At 44.8% G+C, this 14,281-nt stretch overlaps 1 protein-coding gene across 6 annotated transcripts in view; it reads right to left on the bottom strand.

Annotated features, from left to right (window-relative positions):
• The window catches only part of Tiam1 (TIAM Rac1 associated GEF 1), a 360,672-nt gene that overhangs the window by 108,829 nt on the left and 237,562 nt on the right, over window positions 1-14,281 (bottom strand). For all 6 annotated transcript variants that reach the window (XM_046439109.2, XM_058577281.1, XM_046439110.2 and 3 more), the window contains one exon: window positions 1,508-1,955. In XM_046439109.2, coding sequence (XP_046295065.1) covers window positions 1,508-1,955 — 448 coding nt within the window. The remainder of the gene's footprint in view (window positions 1-1,507; window positions 1,956-14,281) is intronic.

The raw sequence follows: 14,281 nt of genomic DNA on the forward strand, positions 1-14,281 counted from the left end.
TTTAGACATTTTTAGCTTTCATTTGGAATCATCCACAACAGGAGGTGTTTGAAATTGGCTTTTACTCAATGATCAACTTGTTCTAATTTTAAGACTAACAAGAAGCAGCAAATCCAAGAACCACATACTCCCTGTTCAAAGTCTGTTTACCTTTATCTTCACTTGAACATAAGCTCTAAGCTCTTCAGCTACTCATGAAGTTATTTGCAAGATTCATTCTAGATAGCTTTTCTTTTAATTATTTATTTTGTGTAATACAAAAGAATCTCTGGGAAAAGTCTCTATCCCAGTTTCCAGGGGTTCAGCCTTTTCTTTCTAAATATCCAAGGATTGCTGAGAAAAGTCAGCAGTGAGTCTTGTTTCTGAGTGGCAAGTACAAAGCCCGCAGTGTGTCTGCAGATAATGGGAACCTGTCAGGATTAAGAGGTGAAGGGCTCTGTGGCTGCATGTTCTCAGCTGACTCCTGACAGGTTGTGTCACTCAGATCTGGGTCACCCAGAGAGCAAAGGCTTCCTCCTCTAATGGGCTCATGGACTATGCTCCCAAAAGCCTGTGCCCTGGCTTCCTGTGTCATTTATCCTTTAAGGAAATGGCAGAGGAAAGAATACTCCCATACACACCATGTTCCAAGTAAAAACAGTCACCTAATTATTTCTGTTCCATGCCACCATCATCGCTTTCAAATTTAGAGCAAGAATCACCAGAGAAGCTTGTTTAAACCACAAATTCAGGCCTGTTACAGATGAATTCTGTCCCTCAAAACTCCTATGTTGAAGTCCGAATCCCCACTACTTCAGAATATGATTATATTTGAAGATATGAACTTTAAAGGGATAATTAAGGAAAAGTGAGGTCATATGGGCAGGTGATCATCTAATATGACTGGTGTCTTTCCAAGAAGATGGAATTTGGACACAGGTATGGAGAGATGGCCACATGAAGATACCTGAAGAAAATGGCAATCTCTAAGCCAAGGACAGAAGCCTCAGGAGAAACCACCCTTGCTAACACCTTGGTCTCAAACTTGCCTCCTCGAGGACTGGGAGACAATACATTTCTGTTATTTACAACTCCCGGTTTGCAATCCTGGCCACCGTGTCAACAGAACCAGGTGTTGCTATGAGGGGATTGGGCATGACACGCTCTTCTTGCTTAACCATGAAAAACAGTAAAACAAAGCAAAACAACAACCGACCAAGCCTCATTTGCAAGAGATGGGGGACAGGGCAGGGGAAGTCCTAATCAAGAGGCTTCGGGTTCCAGTGGAGGCAGATGAATAAGTTCTGGAGTTCGGTCTGAAACGTTGCACATAGAGTCAATGATAGTGTATCATACATTAGAAATAGTTAAGAGCAGACTTAATGTTATTATGGTCTTGCCACAGTAAAATAAAACATTAAAAACTTCACATGAAATAATTCTACACCATAACACAGAAACCTCCATCATGTGAGGTCCGAGGCTCATCAGTGGTGCATATTATATGCAGCCAGCGCCCCCCTCTTACCTTTCAGGGATACCCAGTAGTGCTTCCACTTCCTGCGGGTGGCCGACTCCACTTTCTTGTTCTTCTTGTGCACCAGAAAGTTCTTGACCGCCAGCGCGCCGGCCTTGCGCACCGTGCCCTGCGCGGCCGTCAGCAGGATGTCGGACTGGCCCGGGGAGCTCAACGTGCCGCTGCTCTGCTCGTCGCTGTGCGCAGAGCCGGCTTCCTCCAGGCTCTCGCTCTTGGTGGTACTCATCTCCAGCTCCCGCCTGAAGTTCTCGTACACCCCCTGGCGAGCTGCATCCCCCGTGGAGCTGCTGCCGCTGTCGCTGCCCACGAAGGCCCTGCCGGTGGGGGGCGAGTCACTGGAGTTGGTGGCATTGGATCGCCTGGACAGGAGGTCGGTGTCGGTGGTGGCCCCTTCGATCCCGCTGTCTGCAAACTCGCTGCCCTCGCCTGCATTAACATCCTGGGGAGCAGAAAGGGGAAGAGAGACATGCATCACGGAAGCAGGAACCTAGGAGCTCCTAAAGGTCCGGCCAGGGGCTCTGTAGCTGCAGGAGACCCACAGGGCATGGCGGCTGGCCACTCCTCCTAGACCAATTCCTTATTACCCCAGCCACCGAGGAGCTGTTCAGGAAACCTTGAGCCACCCAGCACGAAGGCAAACAATCCATTTGGAATGTTTAAGAAGCAGAAAAGAAACAGGGAGCACTTCAAAGAGCTGATCATTTATCTGACTTAGATAAGTAGCTAATTGGCAAATCTGCTATTGAGATTCTCCCATGACCATGCTGAGAGAACTCAGCGCCCTCACCCTCACGGCTGGCCTTGAACTCCAGGAAATCCCACAGGCAGATTAGCTCCTTGTTCCAGAGGTAGGGGGTTACAATGCATAACTAGGTGCTCACAGCAGATGTGATTTTTCTTTTCTTTTTAAAATAAAAGGCCTGCCTAGGAGTCTGTTTTATAATAGGGTGACTAACCAGATAGTGTACTGCCTCACCCACTCATCCAGCAGGACCCTGTGTCCCAGGAGCCAGCAAGAGTCCTCATGCCCTAATCAGCCTCCTTCTTGAAAACAGCAGTCTCACTCCACATTGTATTAAATCAGACTGTGGGGCCCGGGCTCCGACTCCTGCTCTCCAATTACTTTGCCCTTTCAAAGTGGGGATGCTAAGAGCCAGAAGCAGGTGACTCACTGCCCCTGGGCCAAATAACAGTTCAGGGCAACTGCCAAGATGCTGGGTATCAATTCCCACTTTTAAAACATTTGGAACTTCTAAGTGCCCCTGTTCTCCAGTCAAACATTTCCAGGGCAGACTGGTCTGTTCCTAAATCAGAATTTTAATTGCTCTAAAGTGCTACAAGCATTTCCATAAACAATAATTAAATAATGGTAGCCATCAAGGGGAGACAATGACAGCAGTATTGGACAGGACGACCCAACAGTCGTATGGATAAGGAAGGACACTGACTTTTATCAAAGGAAGAGAGCAGGAACAAGTCTGACACAGAGGGGATGGCAAAGGAATACACAGTTTGATGACTCTCCAATTTTGGAGCTTTTACCAATAAATAACTAATTATGATTGAAACATGTTAAAATGAACTGGATATTCTGGATTGTCATAAATAGAAATGCTTTGGATGCCAATCTGTGCTGAAAGGCAATTGGGCCCAAAGAGCCATGCCACAAACTGATATTGCCCTGTGTAAGGCCCAGACAGGTGCCATGCCCACATCTCCATGAGTCTTACTTAGTTGTTCCAACTTAGAATTGTTCAAAGGTCATCATGAAAAAATTCTAAGTGAGCAACTAAAAGAGGTACAGAGCCAGACCTGGAGAAAGGTGGGAAAGGGCGGTGGAATGGTAGCAGGGTGTATCTGGACAAGCTTCTGAGGACTGGGTCCATTTCAAGTGGAGTTCAGACCTCTGGGAGTTAATAGGGACTTAAGAGGACTCTTAACCCTGTGCTATGATTTGGACATGGTTTGTTCTGCAAGGGTTTATATGTTGGAAGCTTGGTCCTCATTGTGACAATGGAGAGAGCTGGTGGAAGTTCTAAAAGGAGGGAGGGGTCCAGTGGGAAACAATTAGGTCACTGGGGGTACCACCCTTGGAAAGGATTAATGCTAGTCTCTTGAGTTATTCTTGCAACAGCAATTTGTTATGAAAAAGTATGCCTGACCCCTGTATCTCTGGCTTCCTTTCTTGTCATGTGATCTGTCTCTCTAATATGGGCTTCTACCATGACTTTCCAGAAGGCTCCCACTAAAGCAGCAGATGCTGGTATCATGCTCTTGTACCTCTAAAACTATGAACTACTTGAACCTGTTTTCTTTACAAATTAATCAGCCTCAGGTGTTTTATTTTAGTCATGACAATTGGGCTAATACATCCTGTAATTGCTGGTCCCATCTCTTTGCTATCTGTTCTTGTGCCTATTTACAACCAAGAATGGTCATAAAGAACCAGATCCAGTTGGTAAAAATCCTCTATACAAACAGGAAAACACTGTTATCAACCCACATTTCTCCCTAGCAGGACATTTACCATATGCTTCCCTGCTAATATAAGACAATAAGGAAATTTGACAACCATTGATTATAGATAACCATGAGTCGTGGAAGATAAGAAGTCTGCGAATTTCCCAAACTTCTGGCTTCATTTTCATATGTCTCAACCCTTCCCTGATGTGGGTTAGGTATGTGTAAAAGAATCAGCTATAATTGCTCTTCTCTGAAATGCAAAGAGGTGCAAGGCTTCTCTATGAGACAGGAAAAATATAGGCCACACAGACAGCATTGCTAGTCCATCAGAGAGACTTAAGTACAAAGCAGGTAAGAATTAACCCTAGGCATCTTTTAATTTCCAAAGTTCCACAGCTAGAAGGAACACTACAAGGACATCTCCCGATTAACAGATAAGAATACTGGAAATCATAAATCTGGCTGGTGGCAGACTAGAATTTGGCGCCTGCGCTTCTGAGTATCTTTCCCACTGTTATATGGCAGTTCCATGGTAGAGCACCTGATTAGATTTTGCCTAAACATTCAGCTCCTGCCCTCCTCTTGGTTACACAGTGCCTTCTAGGATTTCCCAGGAAAAACTGGGTAATGGTCCATCCATTTGCCTTGACTTATCCAGCAAAGAGCTTAAATGCTGAAAGTGGAGGGAACCAGGCCAACTCTCTTACAGGTTCTTAGTGCCCTATGAACCATTCACCTCTCTACAGAATACCCGCAAATCTCTCACCATGTAAACAAAGCATTAAGGCCTCTGAGGACACTCACCTCTGTCTCACATCTGAACATCTGCTCATGCCACTGTCACGGTAACCGTGCAGTGGCCCAGGCTGTGTGTGCTCAGCTCTGAGATGGCCATCAAACTAGGCCAGGAAGGGATTCCTCCAGGTAGGAGGCTGGCTGGCCACAGCTGAGCAGGCACATGTGACGCAGTGTGATGCTAGGCAATGCTCTGGGATCTGTGAACCAGGACGACTCCACCTCATCCCTAGAAGTGGTTAATCAGGCTTGGCCACACACATCCCCCAGCTGATAGGTGACCCAACCCATTGGGAAGCAGATGCCTGCTGCCCTGCCCCAAATCTTATGAAGTCATGAAGCTTGGTTGTCCCAAATATCCAGAAGCCCATCCCCTAGTGTGGAGAATGGGAGGACCCAGCCAGGATCACTGCTCAACACTGTTCTTTCTTTCCTTTGCTGTGACATACATTTTCTGTGGTCAACTTCTGGAAGGCTCCTCCTCCTATTTACCTTGACATCCAGGACATTTCACAACAGAGAACGCTGATTCTCCCCATACTTAGGGCACCTGTCAACCTCCCACCTCTTCTCGACCTCCAGCAATACAGAAGACTGATGCCCGCGATGAGGTCAAGTGGGAGGCTCTGCAGTCTTCGTAGCAAAGGCAGGGTATGTTCCTTCTTACCAAACGAAACGACTTGGCATCTGATTTGTCTTCAACTATTTAGCCAACTACTAAATTTTGACCTAAAATGTCAGAGGAGGGCTGGGGTGTGAACTCAGTGGTACAGCGTTTGTCCTGAATGGGCTAAGGCACTGGGTTTAATCCTCAGTCAGAAGAAATCAAAAGAAGTGGTAAGATCCTAGACAAACAGAAACAGTCCCCCAATATGGTGCATGACCCTACAGAGATTTCCAGAAAACTGCGTTTAAAAAAAAAAAAAAAAAAAAAAAAACCTCTCCATGTTAGAAATGCTCCACTGAAGAGCCTTCCAATTATGAACATTCATGGGCTGGGAAGGTTCTTAAGTCCTGCTCTTCCGGGACAAATCCTCTCAAATCATATTTTCAGAGCACTCACCAGTTTCCATTCTCCTGGCAGTTCCTCAAAATGAATGTATGTACTTCCCTCCTGGATGTACAAGGGGCCAGCTGTAGCCCCTAACATGCAAGAGCTGCAGGGCAAGAGTCTTCTTAGTAATTCAAGCCGGGCAGCAAATGCTCAAATGACTTCCTACAGTAAACTGGGGAGGCAAGAGGCGAAATCAAAGCCTGTTTTCACTGCCTTGGAAACTGGAGGGTCACCCAGCCAGAATATGGACTGGTGATACATTGTAGCGAGGCTCAAATGTTTCCACAGGAGACTTGCAAACCTAAGTACTCCAGGGAGAAGATTTTCTGTGTTGATATGCAGACACAATTGTGAAAAGGTAATTAACTACAAAGTGCAAGGGCTCTGGGACAATTCAGGGACAGCAGAATCAATTGGTCACTTATAGTTACAAGTCAAATGCAATTAAAAATTGCTTTTTGATCACCTTAATTTCCCCAAGGGATCCAGCTTAGCCTGAACACTGTGCAGAGAAGCTAAATATAATGTAGGAGAATTCACTGAATTTCAGTGGGGCAAGGGAATTTTGAACTGTAAAAGCCTTAAATTAGAACTATTTCTGTTTTATTAAATTCTAAAATGTTCCTCCTCTTGTTTTTCTCTTTCTTATCACCAAAATGTAAGAATCCTCCTCCACATGTACCCATAGACACCCACTCATACACACACACCCGCACACACACCCCCACACACCCCATCTTTGGTTCTCAGCATTGCCCTTGGTTTACTGACATACCTATAGTGATCTCAGTAGAACAAATATCAATTCTAGGTAAATTATTCTGCACCATTCTGTGCCTTACATTGCTCATCTGTACAATGAGGATGGGAAATGATCAACCTTTTAAGACACTTTTTAAGATGCTATGTAACCCAGGAAAAGTGTCTAGACTGGTATTCAGCACACAGGAGCAACTCATAAACACCAACTGTAATTACCATCACCTCCACCTTCAGCCTTACTTAACACTTGAGCCACTGGAGGGGAGGCACTGCCTGACCTCAGCTCCAAGCTTCTGGTGCTAGCATGTTAGAAGGGCTGAGGAATCTGGGGAAAATAAAGTCTCATGGGGAAAACAGAAGGAGCATAAGTGTGAGCTTCATACTAATGAAGCTTTTTAATGATTTTTAAATCCATAAAGCAGTACAATAAAAGAAAATGGTGACACCATCTACACTGTGAATTAGTAACTACTGGGCATTATTACTAACCATTGTCCTGTCTGATTTGCTAGAAATAGGAAGCCAGCTCTATTTTCCCTTTTCCTGCTTTCCCAAAGCAAAATCTCCATAACCTTTTCTGTTTCCAACACCCATTCCTCCTTCTCTAATGATTCCCAATGGGAGTGACTCACAGTTTCTCTCAATCCAACCACTGAAACTGAAATCCTTGCTGTTACTAAAAAGGGACTCCAGAGTTAAGTTGGCAAAGACTTGAAATGTTGCTTCAGGTAACTTCTAACTGGAGAGTGTTTTATGTCCAAGTTAAATGAATCATCTTCTCTCCCTTCATCTGTTTTTTCCATGGATGTGCTTTTCCCTTGTAATCACCATTCCTCTGCTTCCTAACCCATCATACGTCACACTTCCAATCCCTTTGAGTCCTCTCCTGGAGCCACATCCTTGGTTCAGCAATGAGTTCTCTGTTCTCACTACCTTCCTTCTCCTAATCCACCCCCCACAACGTAGCCAGAGAAGCCTTCCAAGTACAAGAAGAAAACCCTCCCCAAAAGCCCAGCATGGGAGCTTGAGCTCTGGATGCACCTCGGCACCAGTGACACTGAAGGACTCATTCTAGAGCATTCCTCTTTGCTCTTGGGAGCAGTCATGCTCCTCCTTTTCTGCACCTTCTCTCCCCCCCCCCACTCCAATGGCCACGTCAGCTTCTCCTAAACATCTCCTCTCCCCATCCCCAGTTCTACTTCATCAGGTGAGGCTCTTTGCTTTTGCTCAAATGTGTGAGGCGCCCTCCTACTGCATAAATCTTCAGCCTCCTTCCTCCTTTCCTTCAAGTCCCAGCCTCGTCTGCCCTTCCCCAAAGGCCCACCCTGAGCACCCTACCTGGAAGTGCCTCCCCCTGCCCCCCACCCTCCCACCACCCCTTGCTCTTCCTTCCCCTGCACACGTCTTACTTGTGGTGCTGTCTGTCCTCTGCCACACACCCCCATTTCAGCACAACTAGCTCCATGAGCTCAGGGATCTTTTCTCGTTGACACATCGCAAGTGCCAAGAATAGCACCTGGCATGGGGTAGGCACTTTAAAAATAATTGTTGAATGAACTAACTGCTGCTCGTTTCCCACCACAATCTCAAAACAAGGAAAACAGTTTCTCATGGAAAACATTTTAGTTTGATTTAAAGGTTTAGTCATCGCCAAGCACAGCTCACGCGCCACCAAAGTTGCGATGACAAATTAGTCCTAACTGTAAAGCTTAAATTCGCAACGCTCAAGCAGTCCAGTTTTATTATGTCTTGTACGGATGCAACCGGAATTCATTTAAATATTTTTCTTCCTCTCTTTCTTTCTTGAAAGTAAGAGAGATAAGTTAGCGGGCTATCTTATGACCTCAGCAAGATACTCTGCCAATGGGTGACCCAAGTGACAAAGTGCAAGGCCTGTCAGGTGTTTCCTAAGTTCTCCACTGGGCTCCATGGAGACCCTGTCAGCCCCTTATAGTAGGCTGGTTCCATGGTCCTATCCAAGAGGGTCTCGAGTTCCTGCTCAGAGGGCTCTGAACTTCAGGCACCAGCTGTGCTACAAAACCAACACTTACACCTTGTGACACAATTTGAGTTGAGGGGCACAGACTTTCCTTGACTTGTGTACTAAATTAAAAATTTGATTTTTAAAAGACTAAACTTTCTCAAACTGTTAGCATAAATGGGCAGTTCTTGGGTAGGAGGTGGAGTCCTTAAGATACTTGCAGAGGATCCCTAACACCTTCCTTTGCCAACTACCTGTGTAAGAGGCAAACTTTGCTCATCTAGTCCAGCCAAACAACATATTGCAAGCCAGCGGACACACAGCAGACACGGGCACTAACAACAGCTCCTGGAAAGAGGGGCCACAGAGATCACAAAAATACACAACAGTGCCTCTCATTCCGTGTCATTTCTTGTAAACTTTAGAGAATAATAAAAAAAAAAAAATCTTAAAAGATATCTTTGTGAGGGCTGGGGTTGTACCTCAGTGGTAGAGCACCTGCCTCGCAAGCATGAGGCCCTGGGTTCGATTCTCAGCACCATATAAAATAAATAAATAAATAAAAATAAAGATACTGTGTCCATCTACAACTAAAAATATGTATTTTTTTAAAAAGATATTTATGTGAACACCTAATGTTCATTTAAAATGAATCAATAAGCATTTTTTTACGTTTCTATTTCAATTACTATGGTGATAAATATCTACAGATATAACTTGCATAAACAGAAGCTTCTTGGAGCCCAAAATGCTTTAAAAAAAAAAAAAATGGTCTGAAAACTGCTGACATAAGTTATCTCTCAACTACCTACCTACCCACCCACACCCCCGAAAAAGATCTTGGCAAAAGAGACAATGGGCTTGTTTTCAAAATAAGAATCTCATTGCTTAATTTACATGCCAGAAAAAGAAAGATAAAGAGGGAGGCACAAAATAGCAAAGGGGAGGAAATGCATTGAACAGAAATAGAGGAAGAAAAGGAAGAGAGGGATTATTTAAAAATTGATTTCACATGAAAATACTTTGTTTCATGAAAAAATAATGTGAGGCTCTTAACTAGAAAGCTCTAGGTAGACTTGAGACCCCCGGACCCCCTGAGTTGTTATACAAAAGGGTGGTCCATGTGTTTTTCTCAGGAAAAGGTCCAAATCCTTTAGCCAGTTCTCAAAGCAATCTATGACAAAAGCTAAGAATCACTTGGATGTAGATGCCAAGTTTCAGCTTGGGAAACAAACTTATTTCTGAGCCATTTCAGATAAGTTGTCAAACAAAACAAAATTTTAAAAAATAAACACAATTTTGGGGAGGAACTCAAGATCCTCTTCTGCTAACGCTGCACCCTTTGTCCTGTTCAACAGGATCACAGACAGATCAAAGAAAGCTGGCATCAGGTGTGGCTTCTTCTAGAGCTATCCTGGTCATCTCTCCTTATTTTTTTTTTTTTTTAATTTTTATTGTTGGTTGTTCAAAACATTACATAGTTCTTGATGTCTCTCCTTATAACCACTGTTTCAGGTGACAGGAGTGGACAGGAGCTTCCTTTTCAGCCCACAAGTCCATGCTTGTTTCTATACCAGAGTTGAAGATATTGATCTTAAAGTCTAAGGACAAGGGAACGTGCCACCATGTGGGGTATCCTTTGGGGAAAAAGCAGCCAGCACAGAGCCAGCAGTCCTGGGTTTTAGTACAGTTGGGAAACCTTGTCACCTGGTCTCTTTTGAACCCTTTCGCCTCTGGAAAGCAATGGGGCTGGGTGGAGAGGTAACCCATGAGGTCCCTCCAAGGAGTTGGTGACAGGAAATCAGGCTGAAGTGAGTCCCTAAGCTCTGGTTGAGAGCTCTGCCTTATCCCATTCCCACTCCATACAATGGTGGGCAGCATTTCTAGGAATGCTGAATGAAGTGTTGGAAACTGTGGTCAGTCACACTCACAAACCTAATCCCAGGGATCATACCCTGGCTCACATTCCCTTGCAACTCTCCCAAGACCGTGGCTCCTTGAGACAGGCTCAATGCAGCTGGGCCTCATTCTTCCATCTCCCAAGTGGATGAATGAAGCTCTCCTCACCAATCTCTAAGCCAAATCTTCCCTTGGAAACTCAAAACCTGGCTGCATGAGGGTTGCACCATCAGATGGCATTGTTTTTTTCCAACTCACTCTTTGAAAGTCTCAGAGCTACAGAACAGCTGGGCTCTGAAACATTAAGTCAGACTCCACCATCACAACTAATAAGCACTGTTTACTGAGCATCCGTATTTACTGCAACAAACTGTGCTGCAAGTTTTCCACTCATTCCCTCCTGGAGCCCTTCCATCAGCTTCCTTTAAGGGGCACTGAGATCCATGGAGGTTAAATAACCAAGCAGAAACAGGCTCAGACTCCCAAGCTCAAGTATCCTGACACCTTCTTAGTTGCACAACATCAGGCTTCCCTCTCCTCTCTCTGTAACCAAAGAAATACAAAGAGAGCCAAGTTCAGGCCAAAAGACCAATTAGCCATCAGTTAAAGCCAAGAGGCAACCTGTTTTATGCTTTTACAGAAATCAATACAAGTAAATTCTGCTTCACACAGTATGAGGTTTTACTCACACAGACCCGCAACACAAACTTACATGCATGGTGTGTGTGTGTGCACACACACAAACACAAACACACAAAATGCACACAAGGTCAGATACATGGTTAAACAAAGAACTGTGTACCAGACACTGTGGCACATAATACACACCACTTTAAAGACCTAAATATGAACTCAAGGGTGATCACAACTCACTAACACATCCAACTACTGAACAAATACAAAAACAGTTAGAAGAGCCAAAAACTCTTTTTTTGATCATTTTTGAATCAAATCAAATTGTTCACATTATTTTGGATAAAATGTATTTTCTCCAGGCTGAGAGGCCATGCTCTTGGGCCAAATGTTTGCCAGGGATTTTCTCAGAGGGGAGTAAGATTGCTGTTAGGACTTGAAGGGATTCAACTACATCACCATAGCAGACAAGGAGACTTTAATATCTATGATTCAAGCTCATTGGAGAGGTCCCTTAGGTCAAAAACTTAAAAAAAAAAAAGAATACTTTTCAAGGGAGCTTCCACACCCACTGTCTCTTAAAATACACTGTTTGGAACACAGTGGGCTCAAACTTAGACTAGGAAATGTGGGAGGATGGATAGTGTTGTGCATAATTCTGTGGTTTGTTTCAAGTCATTAAAGATCCTTGCTCAACATATAAAGTCAATACGAAAATAATACTTCCGTTCATTTTATAGGCTCGGCAAAAGGCTTCCAAGCATGCTATCCCACTAGATTCTCCTAATGGCCCTCTTGGAGGCCGGTGTCAATCTTACTGGGCAGAGAAGGATCCACAAGATGGAATGACTTGCCCAAGGTCACCCAGTGGGTAAGCAGTGAAGCCAGGATGCAAATTGTCCTTCTTAGGATTCCTAGTCCATTGCATTTTGCATTACATTAAGCACTGACTTATGAGACACTATACTTAGATGATCTCACTCCCATATATTAACAATTTTAGAAGGCGGCAAGCCAAGGAATGGAGAAGTCATACAGCAATTACACACGAGAACAGTCAGTGGGACCGGATCTAGAAGGGGAACTGCCTAGCTTTGCCCCTCTTTCATGGGCACCCATGACTAAAAGGCTCATATCCCCATCAGCCAGCTGGGTATGGGGGCAAGCAGAGGTCTGGCTGTCCCCAAGTTAGAACCATAGAGATAAGGACAGCCGGATACCCCTCTTAGATCTTACACAGAGCAGGTGCTAACTTAGCATTGCTCCAGGTAAAAGTGAAAGGCGAAGGTGACATCCCAGCTTTAACAGTCTATGTCACTGTGCCCTTCCCTAATCCTAAGGCCAGGGATGCCAATCTGACAAAGCCTTCAAGATTGCCCTTCAGTACCTGTCAGGGGACCTTTTAATAGTTTTCCCATCTCCATGACGTCTCGGGAGTAACCCTTACAGGGTAGGCAAAGGGACCACGGGGGCTTATCCTGTCGATTCTGTCATTATAGTCCCAATTCAGAAAAGAGCTGGGTTAAAATTCAGGCAGTGCCTCCAGATATAAGCTTCATATTCAGTTGGGGTTTTTTTAATTTTTTTTTTAGTTGTCAATGGACCTTTATTTTATTTATTTATATACGTGGTACTGAGAATCAACCCAGTGCCTCACACATGCTAGGCAAGCGCTCCCCCACTGCGCCACAAACCCAGCACCCCCATGAGGAGTTTTTTGAACCTCAGGTTCACCCTTTTTATCAACTTCATTTCTTAGAAGATTTGGATACAAACACCAAACTACCCTGGGTCTATCAGGCCACACAGCACCGCTAACAATGACGGAAAGTACAAATCTAGCAAGTTCCCCCTGCCTGCTTTCCTGAATACCAGTCACTACACTTTACAATCGATCTTGTTCCATTTTCCCTGAAAGTCATTTTTACCCTCCTCCTTCTTCTTCTCACAGTGCTGGAGATCAAATCCAGGGCCACATGCATGCTAGGCAAACGCTTTACCACTGGGCTCCACTCCAAACCCTGGCATCCCCACTTTGATAGATGAAGAAACAAGACAGTGAGTACCTGGCCCAAAGTTACCCAAGTAAGATGAGGTAAAGCCAGGAATGTGGTTTGGACACCATCAGCAACACTCGTCCACATGAAGACATGGTCTCGGATCAAGTTCATTTAGCTCCCCCAGGCCCCTCACCATTTTCCCATTCTATTTAGACCCCTGTGCCAACAGACTTGTAGCTCTGAAAGCCTAGTGCCACCCCTACTGTGCATGGCAGGTGCTGACTGCAGTGGTCTCTGCTGCCCACTCAATGACCAACCTGAAGCACAATTGATATGTCACTTCCCCTAACCTCAACATAATCCAAAATTCCCTGAACTCCCCCACAAGGAAAAATAGTACTAGAAAGTGACCAAAATGTACAGGATTGCTTGATATTATCTAATATTAAGTAACATTGCCAACTAAGCTAGCAGGTCCTCCTTTTATCAGTACACTTCTTGAATCTTTTAATAATGTGTCCACACCCACTGTCTATGTATTAGACCCCAAAGCAGGGCAGTTGAGCATCCTTATCCCATTTTTCAGAAAAACAACTAGAAGTCAGGGTTTGCCCAAGGTCAAACAAGTTGGCTGCAAAGGAGGATCTGGAACCCACCCATGTCATTCCTTCCGCTACACCTCCCTCCAGAGATGGGGCTGGCCAGCATCGCAAGGAACAGGAAATTGAAATGGCTCCTGGTAAGACAGCAAGCCTGCCAACCCCAGAGAGAAGTTGTCAAGTGACCAGAGCCCGCCCTGAATTAAAGATCCCTCTTCAGATGAGCTGCCTTCAAACAAATTCCCACCTGCTGCACTGAAGACGTAAGCTCTAAGTGCCTACAAAGCACCATGCCTATTGTCCACAGAAAGGATCAAGCTAAAAGACAGCTCAGATCAGTGGGATGCTGCTGAAAAAGTGAGTTGAGAGGCAGTTTCCCAGTTTGAACTTGTCAGCTTCATTCTCATTCCTAACACATCACACACACACACACCAACACACGCAGGCACCCACACACAGGCACATGCACACACACAGAAGCATACATATACACACTTTCCATGATCTCCATCCCTTATCCACAGAGCTACAGAAAGGTGAAGCGGAAGCCACTCTAGGACAGTAGGCACCAAGAAAACA

Source organism: Marmota monax, unplaced genomic scaffold, assembly GCF_021218885.2.
Source record: "Marmota monax isolate L192 unplaced genomic scaffold, Marmota_monax_Labrador192_F-V1.1 WCK01_AAM20220418_F8-fsc00125, whole genome shotgun sequence".
Classification (NCBI taxonomy): domain Eukaryota; kingdom Metazoa; phylum Chordata; class Mammalia; order Rodentia; family Sciuridae; genus Marmota; species Marmota monax.